The 16,054-nt window shown below is 39.8% G+C and overlaps 1 protein-coding gene across 11 annotated transcripts in view; it reads right to left on the reverse strand.

Annotated features, from left to right (window-relative positions):
• Nucleotides 1-16,054, reverse strand: part of FGGY (FGGY carbohydrate kinase domain containing) — a 478,411-nt gene that overhangs the window by 417,050 nt on the left and 45,307 nt on the right. For 10 of the 11 annotated variants that reach the window (XR_009210731.1, XR_009210732.1, XM_058430526.1 and 7 more), the window contains one exon: nucleotides 10,318-10,469. The exons of the other annotated variant lie outside the window; for it this stretch is intronic. Coding sequence is in view for 8 of the 10 variants with exons in the window: in XM_058430526.1 (XP_058286509.1) it covers nucleotides 10,318-10,469 (152 nt within the window). In the remaining 2 variants the exon portion in view is untranslated. The remainder of the gene's footprint in view (nucleotides 1-10,317; nucleotides 10,470-16,054) is intronic. 11 annotated transcript variants of the gene reach the window in all.

Below are 16,054 nucleotides of genomic sequence, written 5' to 3' on the forward strand. Positions count from 1 at the left end.
GTGAACCTTTAGTTTGGAATGAAATGATTGGACAAACGCACCCAGCAATCAAAAATGGCATGAGATGATTTAATAAGTTCATCCGCTCATTCATCCACCCATCAAAATATATACTAAGTTATTAATGTTAGAATTTAAACAGTGCTGTAGAGCCTAGAGACACTGAGATAAATAAAGCACAATGTAATGTGATAAATTCTAGGGTAGAGATAAGCATAGAATGCCACAGGGGACAGAGGGTAGGACCCTAAATCAACACTAAGTCAAGGAAGGCTTCCTGGAGGCAGTGAAGGCTGAGTTTTGAACTATTATTATAAGTTTTCCTGGTGAAGGAAGAAATTACTATAAGCTTGCCAGGCAGAAGGAAAAACCTGAGCAAAGACCCAGACGTGTGAGAGAATACGGGCATGGAATCATGAGAGCCCTGGACCAAGAAATTCGCCATCTGGAATGCCTTTCCATTTCTCTAAGCACTTGCTAGAGGAAACGTAATGACAGATTCCTTGAACAAATTCCCACAGCCTAAGTCTCAAATTCAAGTGCTCAGAGGGGTAGGGCTGAAAAAGTAAATGAGTGCAGCAGGCTGGGTGGGGACTGCTGCAAAATGAAGAATGCCGACCCCTTCTAAAGAAGGCAGCCCCTATTCAGCTCCAGCCGATCCCTTCCGCATGGAAGTGTGGACCCTGTATTGCCAAGTTCTTTCATTATTTATTCAGAAAAATAAATAATCTGAATTTTCAGATAAAATTTATCAATTTTTAAATATTGGAAACTAATTTAAAATTGTTTATTTTTTTTTTTTTTCCAAGCACATGGTAGGTCAAACTAAACCTGTCTGGGGACCAGATTCAGCCAGTGGTCTGCCAGCCTGTAGCCCTGGCAAGTGGGAAGAAATGAGTGTCCTTTAAAAGCAGGCAGTGAGAGGCAATAGTTAGAGCCCAGGAGCTGGAGGCAGACTGGACTAGGTGAGAATCTGGGTTCTATAACTTACTATTGTGTAGCTTTGGGGATGCTACTTAAGTCCTCTGAGTCTTAGTCTCCTCATACTGCCACACAGATACAGTAAAACAGCACGCTGTTATACTGTGTCACTAAAGGGCAGAGATGAAATTCTGCCTGTGAAGTCCCTAGCATGGTGCTTTTTAGGAAAATAAGCCCAAAAAGAAAAAAAAAATCCCTTGCTCAATAATGAAGTGTTGTCAACCAGAAAGGTTAGCTCTGACTACAAGCTTTGAATGGAAAATTACTAAGTAATAAAAGCATGAGCATTGTGCTAAAACAGTAGCAAACTCTTCCAACCATGAAGAGTGTACCAGTATTAATGGCTTTTTGCGTGTATATGGCCAGTCTTTTTTTCCATACTGATAGTTTCTTTAAACAAATGTATTTATAAGACTGTTCATTAGCCTTCTAACTTTCCTTCCCTTTAACATTACAGTATGTAACAAATCTGCACGCTGTGCACATGTACCCTAAAACTTAAAGTATAATAATAAAAAAAGTATGAATTTTGTTGTTGCTATACAAATATTTACTATCTACCTAGCACATATGCCAGAATGATTTTTTTAAAGTCATAAAACATACTGTGTCACACCCATGTTTAAAACCCATCAACCATTTCCCACTGCTCTTGGAATAAAACTCAAACTCCTGCCCCGACCTCAAGGCTGCATGCAGCAGCCCTTGCCCACGTCGCCAAACCCCCTTCTACGCCTCTGTGCCTTGCTCATACCCTCCTGGCCCAGCTGACCTCCTTTGCTGATCTCATGAGGTGCTTTCCTCCCCCACAGTGAATCTGTCGCTCCTCTTTCCTATCTCATCATTCAGGTCAAATAAAAACTCCCAAGAGAGGCCCACACTCGCTATGCCAAATCTGTTCATCTGTGTTTTTCCTTCGTAGCATTTTCCAGAAAACAAAATCACTTTGTGTGTGTCTATTTTCTGCCTCTCTACACTAGACTCTAAGTTCCCAGAAGCCTACCCCAGGGCCCTTGTCCCACTCATTCACCTTGGCAACCCCAGTGCCCAGCACAGTGCCTCTCACACAGGAGACACTCAGTATTTCTTAAATGAAACAATGAAGCTACTGACCATTGTTCACACCCTCAGATCCTCCTGAAGCCATCACCCACAAATTTCTTCCCTCAACTAGTTTATGCAAAGCCTGCAAAGCAAACGCTGGAAGAGGCAGTAGAGCAAAATGGTGATGAGCCCATACTCTGGATGTGAAATGCCAAAGTTCAAATCCCAGCCTTGCCACTTATTAGCTGAGTGACCTTGGGCAAGTTGCTTAAAGTCTCTGTGCCTGTTTCCTCATCTGTAAAAGACAATAATTAGGCCGGGCACAGTGTCTCACACCTGTAATCCCAGCACTCTGGGAGGCCGAGGTGGGTGGATCACTTGAACTCAGGAGTTTGAGACCAGCCTGAGCATGATAAAACCTCATCTCTACAAAAAAATACACAAATTATCTGGGCATGGTGGTGTGTGCCTGTAGTCCCAGTTACTCAGGAGGCTGGGGCGGGAGAGCCGCTCAAGCCTGGGAGGCAAAGGTTCCAATGAGCCAAGATTGTGCTACTGTACTCCAACCTGGGTGACAGAGCAAGACCCTGTCTCAAAAAAAAGAAAAGAAAAGAAAAAGACAATAATTATAGGGTAGCTGTGAGAAATAAATGAATTATCATGGGTAAAATGCTTAGAAAAGTACCAGATGTATTAACAAGCACTACATATGCTTTAGCTCTTTTTTTTTTCTATTTTCTTGTTCTGCTCTTATTGCTTGGTTGCTCTGTATCTTTATTCTTTAACTAGATTGTAATTTCTTGGTGGCAGAGACCACTTCTGGATTTCCACACTGAAAGCGCACAGGTTCCCATAAGGTAGCAGATGGGGGAACAGAGCTAACGGTGTGGCTCTTGACATGGGTTTGCTTACATAGTATGAGACCACGAGTAACTTATTTAACTTTTTTGAGCTTCAGTTTCCTCATCTGGCAATACAAAAAGAGATAATATCTGTCCCACAGACTGCTGTAAAGATTAAATAAAATAACTCCTGTGAAGTAAAAACATTCTGAGACTGGCGGCATTGGTAAATGTCAAGGGAAACAAGTAGCAGGTACTCAAGCACGTTGATCAGCTTTACAGCTCGAAGTTGGCTGCCTTTGGAATAGGTATTACACATAGGATGCGGGTGATTCAAATAAATGAATGACTCTGAAAATATGTTCTGTGCCCTTCTATTCTCTATTTTCTATGATTGTCTCTAGAAACTTTGATGATGGTTTCTAGAATTTTCCTTAACAGGAAAAAACATATCACTATGGCCAGCCCCATGAAATAAGATATTTTAGTCTTTAGAATTATCTCAGTTAGTGATAGGATGTTACTGAAATGCCCATCAGTAGAAACAAGCACTTTTAAACACAATGATTATGAAAATAAAGTACTACTTGAGTATCTACTATATAAGCCACTTTACAAATATCTCACTAACTCATAACTCTACAAGACTGATACTATTGTCCTCATTTTATAGCTCAGCACACTGAGACTCAGAGAAGTTGATTTTAGCTTGTCCAAGATCCCACAATTGGTAAGTGGTACAGAAAGATTTAAATGCAAGTTTGGCTCCAAATCCTGTACTTTTTTGTATAGATTTGTGTTATATCTCCCAAAGTTCCTCAATATCTTGTATTAGTGCTACTGCTAAGACCTGATGAACACAGTTGAATAGTAATCAGACAGTAACTAACTAAGAAAGACTAGTTTCCATCATACTGCCATCTATTTAAATGATGGCATTTCAAGGAAAGAAACTTATATTGTCTATCTTTCATGAAGTTTCAAGATTAGACTAAGGTTTAAGACAGAGAAAAGATGTTATTATATCATCAACAAGAGTGACAAAATAAGGCCAAATAAGGTTTTAAAAATTAGCTTTGTCCAGCCTCTCATGTTACAGAAAGAACTAGAAGAACCAAGCTTCCCTGACCTGCAGCAGGGTTTTCTTTTCAGCAGTTCCTACTGCAAAGCACTCAAGTGACAGCTTCCACACTAGCAGGAAGTTATCAAACCACCTCTCTAGCTATCCAAACCCCCAGGTTCCCCCAAAGAATCTACCAATTGGAGAATCATTTCCTCATTTTCCCAGTATGTTATTAGGAGGACAGAAGCACAGGGGCATGGACAGGGGAGACAGAAGCAGCAGATATATTTCCTGAACCCATCAACAAAATCCTGTGACATTCCAGACAGTTGGTTCCAGAACTTTGGAATAAGCAAGGAAAATCTCAAACTATAAAATGATTAGCTTTCTGCTCTGCTGACAATGGCAAAAGAGGAAATGAGTTAAAAGACAGCTTGGAAGATCTCCATGTAGCCCCTTCAAGCCACATTAATTACCTCCCATTAACATTGAGCTGTCAGGATCCACATCAGCTCAGCAACTCTCTTGACCTTCCTCAGTCTGCACCTTGTTACCCTACAATGTTTCACGTTTATAAAGATAGGAGACCCCAGCTGCTTAAGCCTGACAGAACTTAATTTACATTTGGCCTTCATTAAGATGAGAGTCAGAATCATTGAGACCAAATGGAAAAGCCAGACTGCTGGGGGTTATGAAAAATTCAAATGGCATTTTTCCTTTTATCTGACAATTCTTATTAAGGAGACAAATGTCAACCTGAAACACATAAACTTTAAATGAAAAAGACATGATTAAATTCCATATTTGCAGGACTAGGACCCAGGTGACTTTGTCCAAGAGCTATGGTGGTCCTAGAACAGCTCAAGACAGATAAAACCCCAAATTCTGCCCAACTCCCTCTGACATCTGACTCTAGGCTAAGGACAAGGAGAAGATAAATGACAGCAATAACGAAGTGAGTGGTCAGCTCTGACTCCTCCATCTGACTCACTCCTCACAGCCAATCAGTGTCAATGTCCTTTTGATATTATCCTCTAAAAATTTCTAGGACCCATCTCCTGCCATCTCACAGTGCCTTATTCAGGTCTCATTAGTTCTCCCATGGAGTACTGTAACAGCCCCTTATTGAGTTACTGAGTCATTCAAATTATTCAGAAAATATGTACTGAGCACCTACTATGCACCAGCCATTTGGTTAGGGACCGAGACATAGCAAAGAACAAGGTGGATATGATCTCTATCCTCCTGCAGATTACAATGGTTGGAGCAGGCATTATATAAATCACCACAAAAATTGACGTAGCATTACAATTTATGAAAGATATAATGAAGTAAAATTAAGAGTGTAATAACAAGAGACTCTGATGTATTTGAGGATCAGGAAAGGCTTTTCAAGAGAGCAAAAATAAAACTGAAACCTAAATGATGAGGAAGAATCAGCAGTGAGTAGAGGGAAGAATATTGTGGGTGAAAGACTCAGCATTGTCAAGACCAGGGGTCAGCAAACTTTTCATCTGTTGGTCCAGATAATACATATATATTCTGCCCTGTAGGCGATACAGTCTCTGTCTCAACTACTCAGCTGTCACTGTAGTGTGAGAACAGACACAAACAACACACAATTGGATGAGTGTGGCTGTGTTCCAATCAAACTTTACTTACGGCCACTAAAATTTTAATTTCATATTATTTTCATAAGTCACAAAATCTCATCCTTTTGATTCTTAACCACTTGAAAATGTAAAACCATTTACATTTTCTCAAGCCATCCAATAACAGGCAGTAGGCCAGATTTGGCCTGGGTGCCATAGTCTGCCAACCTCTAGCCAAGACTCATGTAGCAAAGAACTCAAAGTGGGTCCCTGTAGTTGGGATATAGTGAGCTAGGATGTAAAAGACAAACAGTGAGGAGAGAGGAGGAGGTAAAAATGACATCATGCACCATTTTCTAGTACATGTTTCAGTTTCTGGAATTTATCTAATAGAGCAATGCAAAGCCATCAGAGTGCTATCATCAGGGGAATGAGAAAACTCTAGTTCTTACTCCCCCACACACATTTTCTCACCCCTAATCCAATCTCCATATGTCTGCCAGTTGCCTTAGCCGGCCCCTCCCTTGCTTAACAACCATCAACCAATCCCTATCACCAAATAAGCCCATAATAAGCCAAACTCAGACTATTTACCTGGCCTCATCTCCTGCTATGCTTGCTGAAGCACCCCAGCTCATGCCCTGGGACTCACCTATCACATCACAGATGAACCACAGTCTCTCTTCAGAATGTCTTTCCTATCTTCTCTGCTAGGCAAAACCTCTACTCGTATCTTGAGGTTCCTGTCAAACTATTGCCTCTAGGAAGCAAATCCTTTTTCGCAAAGCACTTTGTATATTGCTATATCACAGTCCATAGTACATTTGATGGCTCTGTTTTCATGTCACTCCTGCATCCACCCCATTCCTTATACTCCCCCACCACTATCCCTAGTGGACTCTGTGCTGCTCAATGGTAAGGTTCAGTCCTTATTGTCCCCATGTCCCCAGTGCCTATCACAGTTGCTGGTTCATAGTTGAGCTCAGTACAGACTTCTAAGATTAAAGAATGAAGAAGGAGTAAACACATGACAGCTTGATGAACTTAGAACACAGAATCTCACACTTTTATTCTGAACAGGCGCTTGAGCAGCTCTACTGAAGCTATCAAACGTCCCTGTGTCTCCCATCATAGCATTAAAAACAAAGGTACCATTCCCTGATTCCCCAAAAGTGGATGCTTTTCAGGGTAGGGGAACAGAGCTTTTGGAATTAAAAGTGGTTTCACAAGTTTCCAGGCCACTAACATTAGCATCACCTGTGAACTTGTGTTAGCAATACAAAATCTCAAATTTTCAGTCCCTATCCCAGGGCTACTGAATCAGAACCTACAGTTCAGCAAGATCTCCAGGTGATTCATTTACACATTAAAGTCTGAGAAGCACTACAGCCCTCCTGGTCAGGCTTTAAGAAGATGCTAAAACTGACTTTAGAAATCTCTTTAATTTTGATTTTGCAATCATGTTAAAGCCAAAGGAATTCTCAGCAAGAATTCCTGTACATGCTTACCAAAACACACCCCACACTAGAGGCTTACTCAGAAAATTCTGAAAGAAAATTGATTTTTTTAAATAAATTAATATAAGATGTTCTCAGAGGGTCACCAACACTGCCATGTAATCTAGACTTTAACTATTTCCTATGGGATTTATTTAGTGCAGTTTTATCTCAAGTGCGAGATGGTAAGAATCCTGAGAGGTTCACGCCAGATATGCATTTAGATCTCCTGGGATATAGGCTAGAGCTGGCCACGTGGCAAGTGCTCTAGAAGGCCCTGACGCTGAACCAATGACCCTGCGCCCAATCCTCTTTGCTTAACTCAGTATAACTCTTCTTTCTGTGTTGCCAAAAAAGGTGATATATCCAATCCAAACTTGTTGATATAGCAACAAGTTTAGGCCAAATTGAAGAAGACCACTGCCATCATTCCTGGTCCTACGCCAAGAGCCATGCTTCACAGAGGGATTTTACTACTGCATGACATGATGGAATAAGCTGAGATTTGGAGCCCAGCAGACATGGATTTAAATTCTGGCTCTATCACCTGTTTGGGAAAGCCTCCTTAGGATCAGTTTCCCATGCTATCTACCAGGCAGAGATTGTTAGGATTAAAATAAACTAATGCTTATACAACTCAAAGCAGGGTATGCAGCAGCACAGAACAGTTCTATATTCCAATGTTGTGTTTCAGTATATACCCGAGTCAGGTTTTCAAACTGGTTAATACAACTCTCCCACTTTATACATGAAGAAAGTGAGGCCTGAAATAAGAAGTGCTTTGACCAAAGCATACAATTGTTGACAGTAGAGTCAGAATTAGATTCTTGAAAACTCCTCACTCCTAAGAAACTCTGTTTTCAAACTCTTAGCAACCACAGAAGCCTTTATGTAGATTAAAACTTACAAAACAGCTCAATATATAAAACAGCTAACAAGCCAAGCCTGCTTTGATTGCTGAAGCCCTTCTTTCCTACCACTCTCCTGCCGTGATGGCAATCCTTAGGCACCCTCTCAGCACCCTAAGCTCTCCCCATCTCCATTTACAATATGAGTAATAGAAGACTTAGCCCACCTGAAATCTCAGAGCCAGTAAATGAATCACAGCAGATCATGCTCATTAGATGGATTCTCTATTTCTCCAGACCGCCTAGAGTTTTCAAGTCCTTGAGGTTCCCAAAGGACTTGAACTTTCTCACACATCCACCTCTGATGGGAACCATTAAGCTGACATCACCATTCTCCACACTTCAGAAAGAAGTCCTAACATCTGGAAATGGGAGCCACCTGCAAGTGCTTTGACCACAGATTGCCATATCATTTAAGGATGAGAAACTCAAGTGCAGGTGGGATGAGAAAGGGAAAGCCTAAGATGTCAACAAGGCCAAATATTAATAAGTTGTGGCTAAAAGTGTACAGAATAGGAAGGCTCTGGTCAGAAGATATGGACTTAAATCCCACCTCTGCTGCTTTCTCATTGGAATGGTAATTAACCTCTCTGAACTCCAGTAGAATACTGGGTATTAAAAGAATTGATTTCGTTCATATCCTTTGCCTACTTGTTGATGGGTTTTTTTTTTTTCCTGTAAATTTGTTTGAGTTCATTGTAGATTCTGGATATTAGCCATTTGTCAGATGAGTAGATTGCAAAAATTTTCTCCCATTCTGTAGGTTGCCTTTTCACTCTGATGGTAGCTTCTTTTGCTGTGCAGAAGCTCTTTAGTTTAATTAGATCCCATTTGTCAATTTTGGCTTTTGTTGCCATTGCTTTTGGTGTTGTAGACATGAAGTCCTTGCACATGCCTATGTCCTGAATGGTATTGCCTAGGTTTTCTTCTAGGGTTTTTATGGTTTTAGGTCTAACATTTAAGTCTTTAATCCATCTTGAATTCATTTTTGTATAAGGTGTAAGGAAGGGATCCAGTTTCAGCTTTCTATATATGGCTAGTCAGTTTTCTCAGCACCATTTATTAAATAGGGAATCCTTTCCCCATTTCTTGTTTTTGTCACGTTTGTCACAAATCAGATAGTTGTAGATATGTGGCATTATTTCTGAGGGCTCTGTTCCGTTCCATTGGTCTATATATCTGTTTTGGTACCAGTACCATGCTGCTATAAAGACACATGCACACGTATGTTTATTGTGGCACTATTCACAATAGCAAAGACTTGGAACCAACCCAAATGTCCAACAATGACAGACTGGATTAAGAAAATGTGGCACATATATACCATGGAATAATATGCAGCCATAAAAAATGATGAGTTCATGTCCTTTTTAGGGGCATGGATGAGGCTAGAAACCATCATTCTGAGCAAACTATCCCAAGGACAAAAAACCAAACACCGCATGTTCTCACTCATAGGTGGGAATTGAACAATGAGAACACATGGACACAGGAAGGGGAACATCACACACCAGGACCTGTTGTAGGGTGTGGGGAGTGGGGAGGGATAGCATTAGGAGATATACCTAATGCTAAATGATGAGTTAATGGGTGCTGCACACCAACATGGCACATGTATACATATGTAACTAACCTGCACGTTGTACACATGTACCCTAAAACTTAAAGTATAATTTAAAAAAAAAAGAATAACCGAAAAAAAAGAGAAAAAAAAAGGCATAAAGGCATCAAAAAGATACACTTTTTCTGAGATTGCTTCTTTGCTAACTGATTTTTCCTTCCACCGCGACATCTAAGATTAAAAGAGAAACTGATACTCAAAAAAAAAAAAAAAAAAAAAGAATTGAGTTTGGATGGCCGGGCACAGTGGCTCACACCTATAATCATATCACTTTTGCAGGATCACATAAGGCCAGGAGTTCGAAATCAGCCTGGCCAAAATAGTGAGACCAAGTCTCTACAAAAGAAACATTTTAAAATTAAAAAGAAATGATTTTGGAGTCAGTCAGTCTTAGGTTCAAATTCTGGTTCTGTCACATATTTGCTTTGTCACTTTGAGTGAGTTGTTTTATCTCTATTAACATTCATTTTCTTGTCTACAAAACAGGCACCCTAAAATAAACACCACACACAAAAACACTTCATAGGGTCGTTGGCCTTCAAAGAGATAATGTGTACAATACTTGTCACAGTGCCTGGTATGAGTTAGGCACATAAAAACAGGTGTGATTTGACCGCACTGTAATCAATAAAATGGGATCAACCTTCCTCCTAGTTGCTGGGAAAAATCAAACGGAACCGATTTTAGCAGGGTGCCTGGTACCTACAGGTCCACAGTAACAGGAATCCTCTACTATTGTTGGTATCTTCTCTTAGACTCTATGCACTCACCTCTTTCAGCCACAGAAGTTTCGGGGCCTGCATTTCCACAGACATCACCCCGCCGACGTACTGGAGGACACTGTGCTTGGTCTCATTGATCCTATTGACTTGACTGACTGCTCGATGGTCCAGCCACATGATGACGTTTCGATGGGAATCCCCTAGCAGAAACGAGAGGGAGATGCAGATGGACACACACTCTCTTCCTTCTAATTCAAGGGAACAATTATGGATTCCCAAGATCAAAATGCTATGTACTTTCTATAATTTTATGTATCAAGAATGTGCAAAATGAAAGGACACCAGCAAGGCTGATGAAAGCACCGTCCCCAGGCCTGGAATTTCCCATCCGGTCATGTGTTCTCTGACCATGACCTTAGAATAAATGTCTACATTAAAAGCAGAAAAACATCTACCAATTAATTATATTGTCAATTCCCTCTCAACTTTTTCCCTTCCTTTCTTATTCCTTCTCTTCTAGAAAAACTTTTCTGGGCATACATTCAGAAAAGGCATCTATGAAATAAGACTAAGACAATACTTTCTCTTTTTAAGATCTGTCTCCTTTAAATATGGATAAATACTTTGATGGTATAATACATCTAATAGCTACACAATGGCATTTAACTGCTTATATTCCCACATTTTCTGGTCAATTTAATTAAAATTAGTTTATTTAGGTGTTTTTTTTTTTTTTTTTTCCTCATTTGGTTGGCTTGTTTGCTGGAGTGGGAAGCTCAGGGGTTTTTGAATTAGGCAGATCTAATGGGGAATGCTAGTTACAGATGAAGATACAGTTACAAATGAAGATATATAATTCAGGAAGTTATTAAACAAAAGATAATGCACATAAAGGATATGGCAAGTACTTCTCAGAAAGTAGGCCCTCAGGAGGAGTAAATAAGGAGGAGAATTTAAAACCAGCTGGAAAAGGAGCACTGCCCCTCACATCCTGCCTCACTACCCTGTAGTCCACACAGTAACTCCTTATCTCTCTCCCGAGCCCCTATTAATTCATCCTGTACCAATGGGCAAGCCAGAAATCCTTTAACAGTCCTCTGACACCTCTGATGGCAAAATGTGCAGAACAGCAATTAATATACCCGGGAGATTATTAGGGCAAAGAGAAAAGAAACCCAGCAGTTACCAAACCAGGTATTATATTTTCACAAATTATTTTATTTAATGGCAAAGTAACCACAGCACTACATATCTTGCTAATAGCAAATGTTTGTAATGTGTTTGTCTCCCAAGCCCTATGCTAAACATTTTACACACATCATCACATTTAATCCTCAAAATAACCCTCTGATATAGGTTTTTAATCCCTGTTTTTCAATGACAGACTCTTGACAGTGAAGACGTACCCAATGTCTCACAGCTGGGAAATGCACAAAGTGTGTTTTGGAACTAGATCTGCATAGAGAATAGATAAATCAATTCTTAAACAAATAAACTAGTGTTAGACATAGTAACATGAACAAGGACACCAACTGAGATACTTTAAAACACAGAATCAGCCCTCCATGTCTGTGAGTTCTGCATCTGTGGATTCAACCAACCGTGGATCGAAAATATATTTTTTAAAATGGATGGTTGCATCTGTACTGAACATGTACAGACTTTTTTTCTTGCCATTATTCCCTAAACAATATAGTATAACAAGTATTTACCTAGCATTAGGTATTACAAGTAACCTAGAGATTATGTGAAGTACACGGGAAGACGTACATAGGTTATACGCAAATATGATGCCATTTTACATCAGGGACTTGAGTATCTGTGGGTTATGGTCTTAAGGAAGTCCTGGAACAAGTCCCCCTCAGATACAGAGGAAGGATTGTATACTGTTTGTTGTTGTGGGTATACACATATGTAGTAAAAGCACAAAAACAATGTGTTTAAGAAGAGCAACTACAGCAGAATGGTTACCTACAGAAGGTGAAAAGCTGAAGTTACAAATATCTTTTTTTAAAATAAAAGGAGCTGAGGCAAATATGGCAAAATTTCATGTTCATCCTCAGTGGCAGGTGAATAGGAAGATGTTGCTTTCTTTACCCTTCCACATCTTTGAAAAGAATTTTTAAAATTAAAACCAAAAAAAAACAACAAAAAAAGCCAATGTAAGAAGATACCTAAATAAGGTCATGGGCATAACAAGGCAGGGGCTCAGTTGCTGGTTTGCCTAACTGGAAAGATCTCACCTCCCACGAAAGCTCCACAAACCATTATACTAATACTTTGAAAATAATACAAAGTACATGGGGCCTTCCACAGGAATGTCAAAGAATTTTTTGTAAACAGAATTGTTCCTCTATCTAACAGAAGTGCTCAAAGCTCTAGTTCTCAAACCTAGTTGCACATTAGCATCTCCTTGATAACTTTTAAAAATACTGATGTCCAGCTCCTATTCCAGAACCATCAATGAATCAGGATGTGGGTGTGTGTGTGTGGGTGGGTGAGTGTTGAAGGGGACAATATCAGTATTGTTTCTTAAGTACTGTACAGAACAAATCTACAGCTACTTTAAGGTAAAAATACCTGTTGCTAAACTTCTGCCTATAGTAAAGACAGACCAATCAGCTACTACTGCCTCTACATAAAGACGCTCTCAAAATGCAGTCAAAACAATACAATGAAAATTGTACAGAATCACTACTGTATTAGAATTAATAATTTATAATTTTCGTTTTAGATAAAAACTAAGAAGTTAATTTTTTTCAGCTCCTATGGAAAACTGAAAGTTCATTTAATCTTTTATTGAGCATCTACTACATGCCAAGCACAGTGCTGGATGCTAGGATATCAAGAAGAATGTGCCACAGTTCTGCCCTTAAGCAGCATATGTTTGCATGGAGAAAGAGTCTATACTGTACGTTGACTGCCAGAACAAGAGTACCAAAGATGGGAATGTGGAGGACGAGCAAAGAGTAGGCTCTAGTTAGCTGAGCCTGGAGCTGCACAGAAAGCTTTCAAAAGGCAGGAAAGTGTTTATTTAATTCTTCAAATGACTAGCCAATGGCTAGGCAGGTGAAGAAAGAGTGAGAAAGAGGTTCTATACAATAAGGCAGCATGAGAAACAGAACACAGACCCACAAAAACGTCGTCGTTTAAGAGAATTGGAGGTAAAGTTACATTTGAGCTACCTCACTTTACCTAAGGGTAGATTATTCATCCATATATTCACTTAATTAATACCTTGCTAAAATACATGTTTATGTTCACATACTGTGTTGCAGGCATACTTGAGGGGAAAAATTATTATGAATCAGCAAAAAAATGTAAACATTAGATATCTGTTGCACAGAGGAGACTAGGTCATAACTCTCTCTCCCAGCCCCAATTATCACGCTTTGTTCCTCTCCCTCCCAAAAGCTCCTATGGCTGAGATGACACAATCAGGGTGAGGCTCTGAGTTTGGTCAGTGGCAGGGGTAGGAAGCATTCAGCAACTGTGCTGCTGTCCAGCCCAGGGGCTGTTCTGATCTTTAAGGAAGAAGAGTCAAACAAGGAAAGGCAAACGAGACTATTTTATCATATGGTAATGCTGAATTTTCTTAAACTATTGTACTTAATTTATTCGTTTATAATTTTTTGGTTAACAACTAAAGATGGCAATACTTTTGCTGGTCTTATGGGTTTGGTTTTAGGTTACCTGCATGATTAGGGTTATCTGGAATCTTCCTGACCCCACTCTCTGCTCCTCACAATTACTCCCATTAGCCAATCAAGAGTTGGTTGCTGCCATGCAGGTAGGAGTCTCTAAAGAACCTTCAAACCACCTTTATAATTCTAATTTCATTTTCTTGCACAGGATAATCCATTTCAGATAAAAGATCTAACCTTAATACAATCTGTTGAAAGGCAAGAAACTGATGAGGGCACCTGCAGCTGGATGCATTTGATGAACGGGTACACTTTAACCTTTTAGGTGGAATAAAGTTATTTCAACACTTATAATTAGAGTGGTAACCTAGTTACCTTTTTAATAGAGGATTTGTTAACAGGAAGCCATTCTACCTACAATGAAAAAAAAATAGCATCCAAAGAGGGTACATATTTAAGCAAATTTAACAAGGAACCATCTTCTTCCACTTCAAGTGTCCTGTTCCTAATATTTTAATTCTCTGTTAATCTGTGCCCAGTGATTCTCTACATACTAGACTTACTGAGAAAACTTTTTTAAAAAGTCGACACCCTAGCTCCACTTCAAGTCAAGTGAATACAAATCTTGAGGGTAGGGCTCATGAATTGGCAATTTTTAAAAAGATCTCCAGTTGATACTAATGCACAGCCAGAATAAAAATAAATAAATAAACATGTATTTTAGCAGATCAGATGATACAAAATCCTTGAAGCAGGACTCTTAGTATCTAAAGTCCCACCCAAAATCAGGCTCTCTAACATGGCTTTTGTGCTTTATGAAACCAAGTTCCTTCTAACTGTGCCCCCAATGCCACCCCACTCGTGCCAATTGCTCTCCAGGCTTTTAACTTCTGGGACGGTGATTTCTAGCCTCCACACTCTGCCTCTATCCCACTATCAGCAGTAAGAGACATCTGATCTATGGCATCCCCAACAGACAATTACCTGACCTTTACTTAAATAAAGCCCATAAAAGACACACTGACAGCCTCCCAAAACGGCCAAGTCTGTGGCTGGCCACATCCTGTAATTAGTGAATGCTTGCTGCTGCAGAGCTGAGGTTTGCTCTACCCAGTTTTGGTCTCTGCTTTCTGAAATGGCTCAGAACAAGGCTGCCCTGTCCTGGGCCAAAACAGTGCCAACTGAGCCAATGAATAGCCACCAAGAAAAAGAATCATCCTGATTTATCTTTGAAGCCCAGCATTTGCTAAGACAGGGCTTGGCACACAGGAGGTGTTAATAAATGTCACAAGAAGAGGAAAAAAAGTGTGTGTGTGTGTGTGTGCATGTGTGTGTATGTGTGTGTGTGTGTGTGCAGAAAATGGTCATCAGTACCACTGTGCTCTAATCATTCATCTATTTGCATCCATTTTCAGCACATAGTGATTATGATTATTTATAGTGATCACTTATAGTGAAAAGGGATGCAAATAGATGATCATTTATAGTCCTTATAATTATAATAATCACTATTTCATACATTAGGTCCACAGTAGTGACCAGAATATTCTCTTAACTTAAAAAATTCATCATCTGATGGAAGAAACTTTTCTGAGCATTTTAAGTATCAGTCTCTCACCAAATTTTCACAGCAAAGCTACTGATTCATTCAAATTCTTTCAGAGAAGAAAACTGAGAAACACAGAGTTAAATGGCTTGCCAAGGTGTCACAGCTCAGCAACGGCACAGCTACAATCAGAGTCCCCGCCTAACTCTAATTCCACTGTGTATCAATGTACCCTACTACCTCATAGCCAACAGTTAAGAAAGATGCTGCTGCAACAGTGTGCAGAATCAAGGGTTCTCTAACAGAAACTAGCCCCAAATATATTTGCAATGGCTATCTTGGCAACAGCTGACTGACAATGCCTAGAGCTGGCCCCTCCCTTCAGATGGAGCATGCAATTTCCAGTGCAATGCAGCCTCTACTGCTCCCTAATGTCATCTGCTCATTACAAGGTTAAATATCAGTTGAAAGTTATCTTCACACTGATGCAGTGGTTTTGCAAAAACCTGGCCTATTACTCATTTACATTACCCATCTGACTAATGTATTAATTATTACATTAATGTATTAATAGACTTTTGGGTTTGTAACCCCA

Source organism: Hylobates moloch, unplaced genomic scaffold, assembly GCF_009828535.3.
Source record: "Hylobates moloch isolate HMO894 unplaced genomic scaffold, HMol_V3 SCAFFOLD_18, whole genome shotgun sequence".
Lineage (NCBI taxonomy): Eukaryota > Metazoa > Chordata > Mammalia > Primates > Hylobatidae > Hylobates > Hylobates moloch.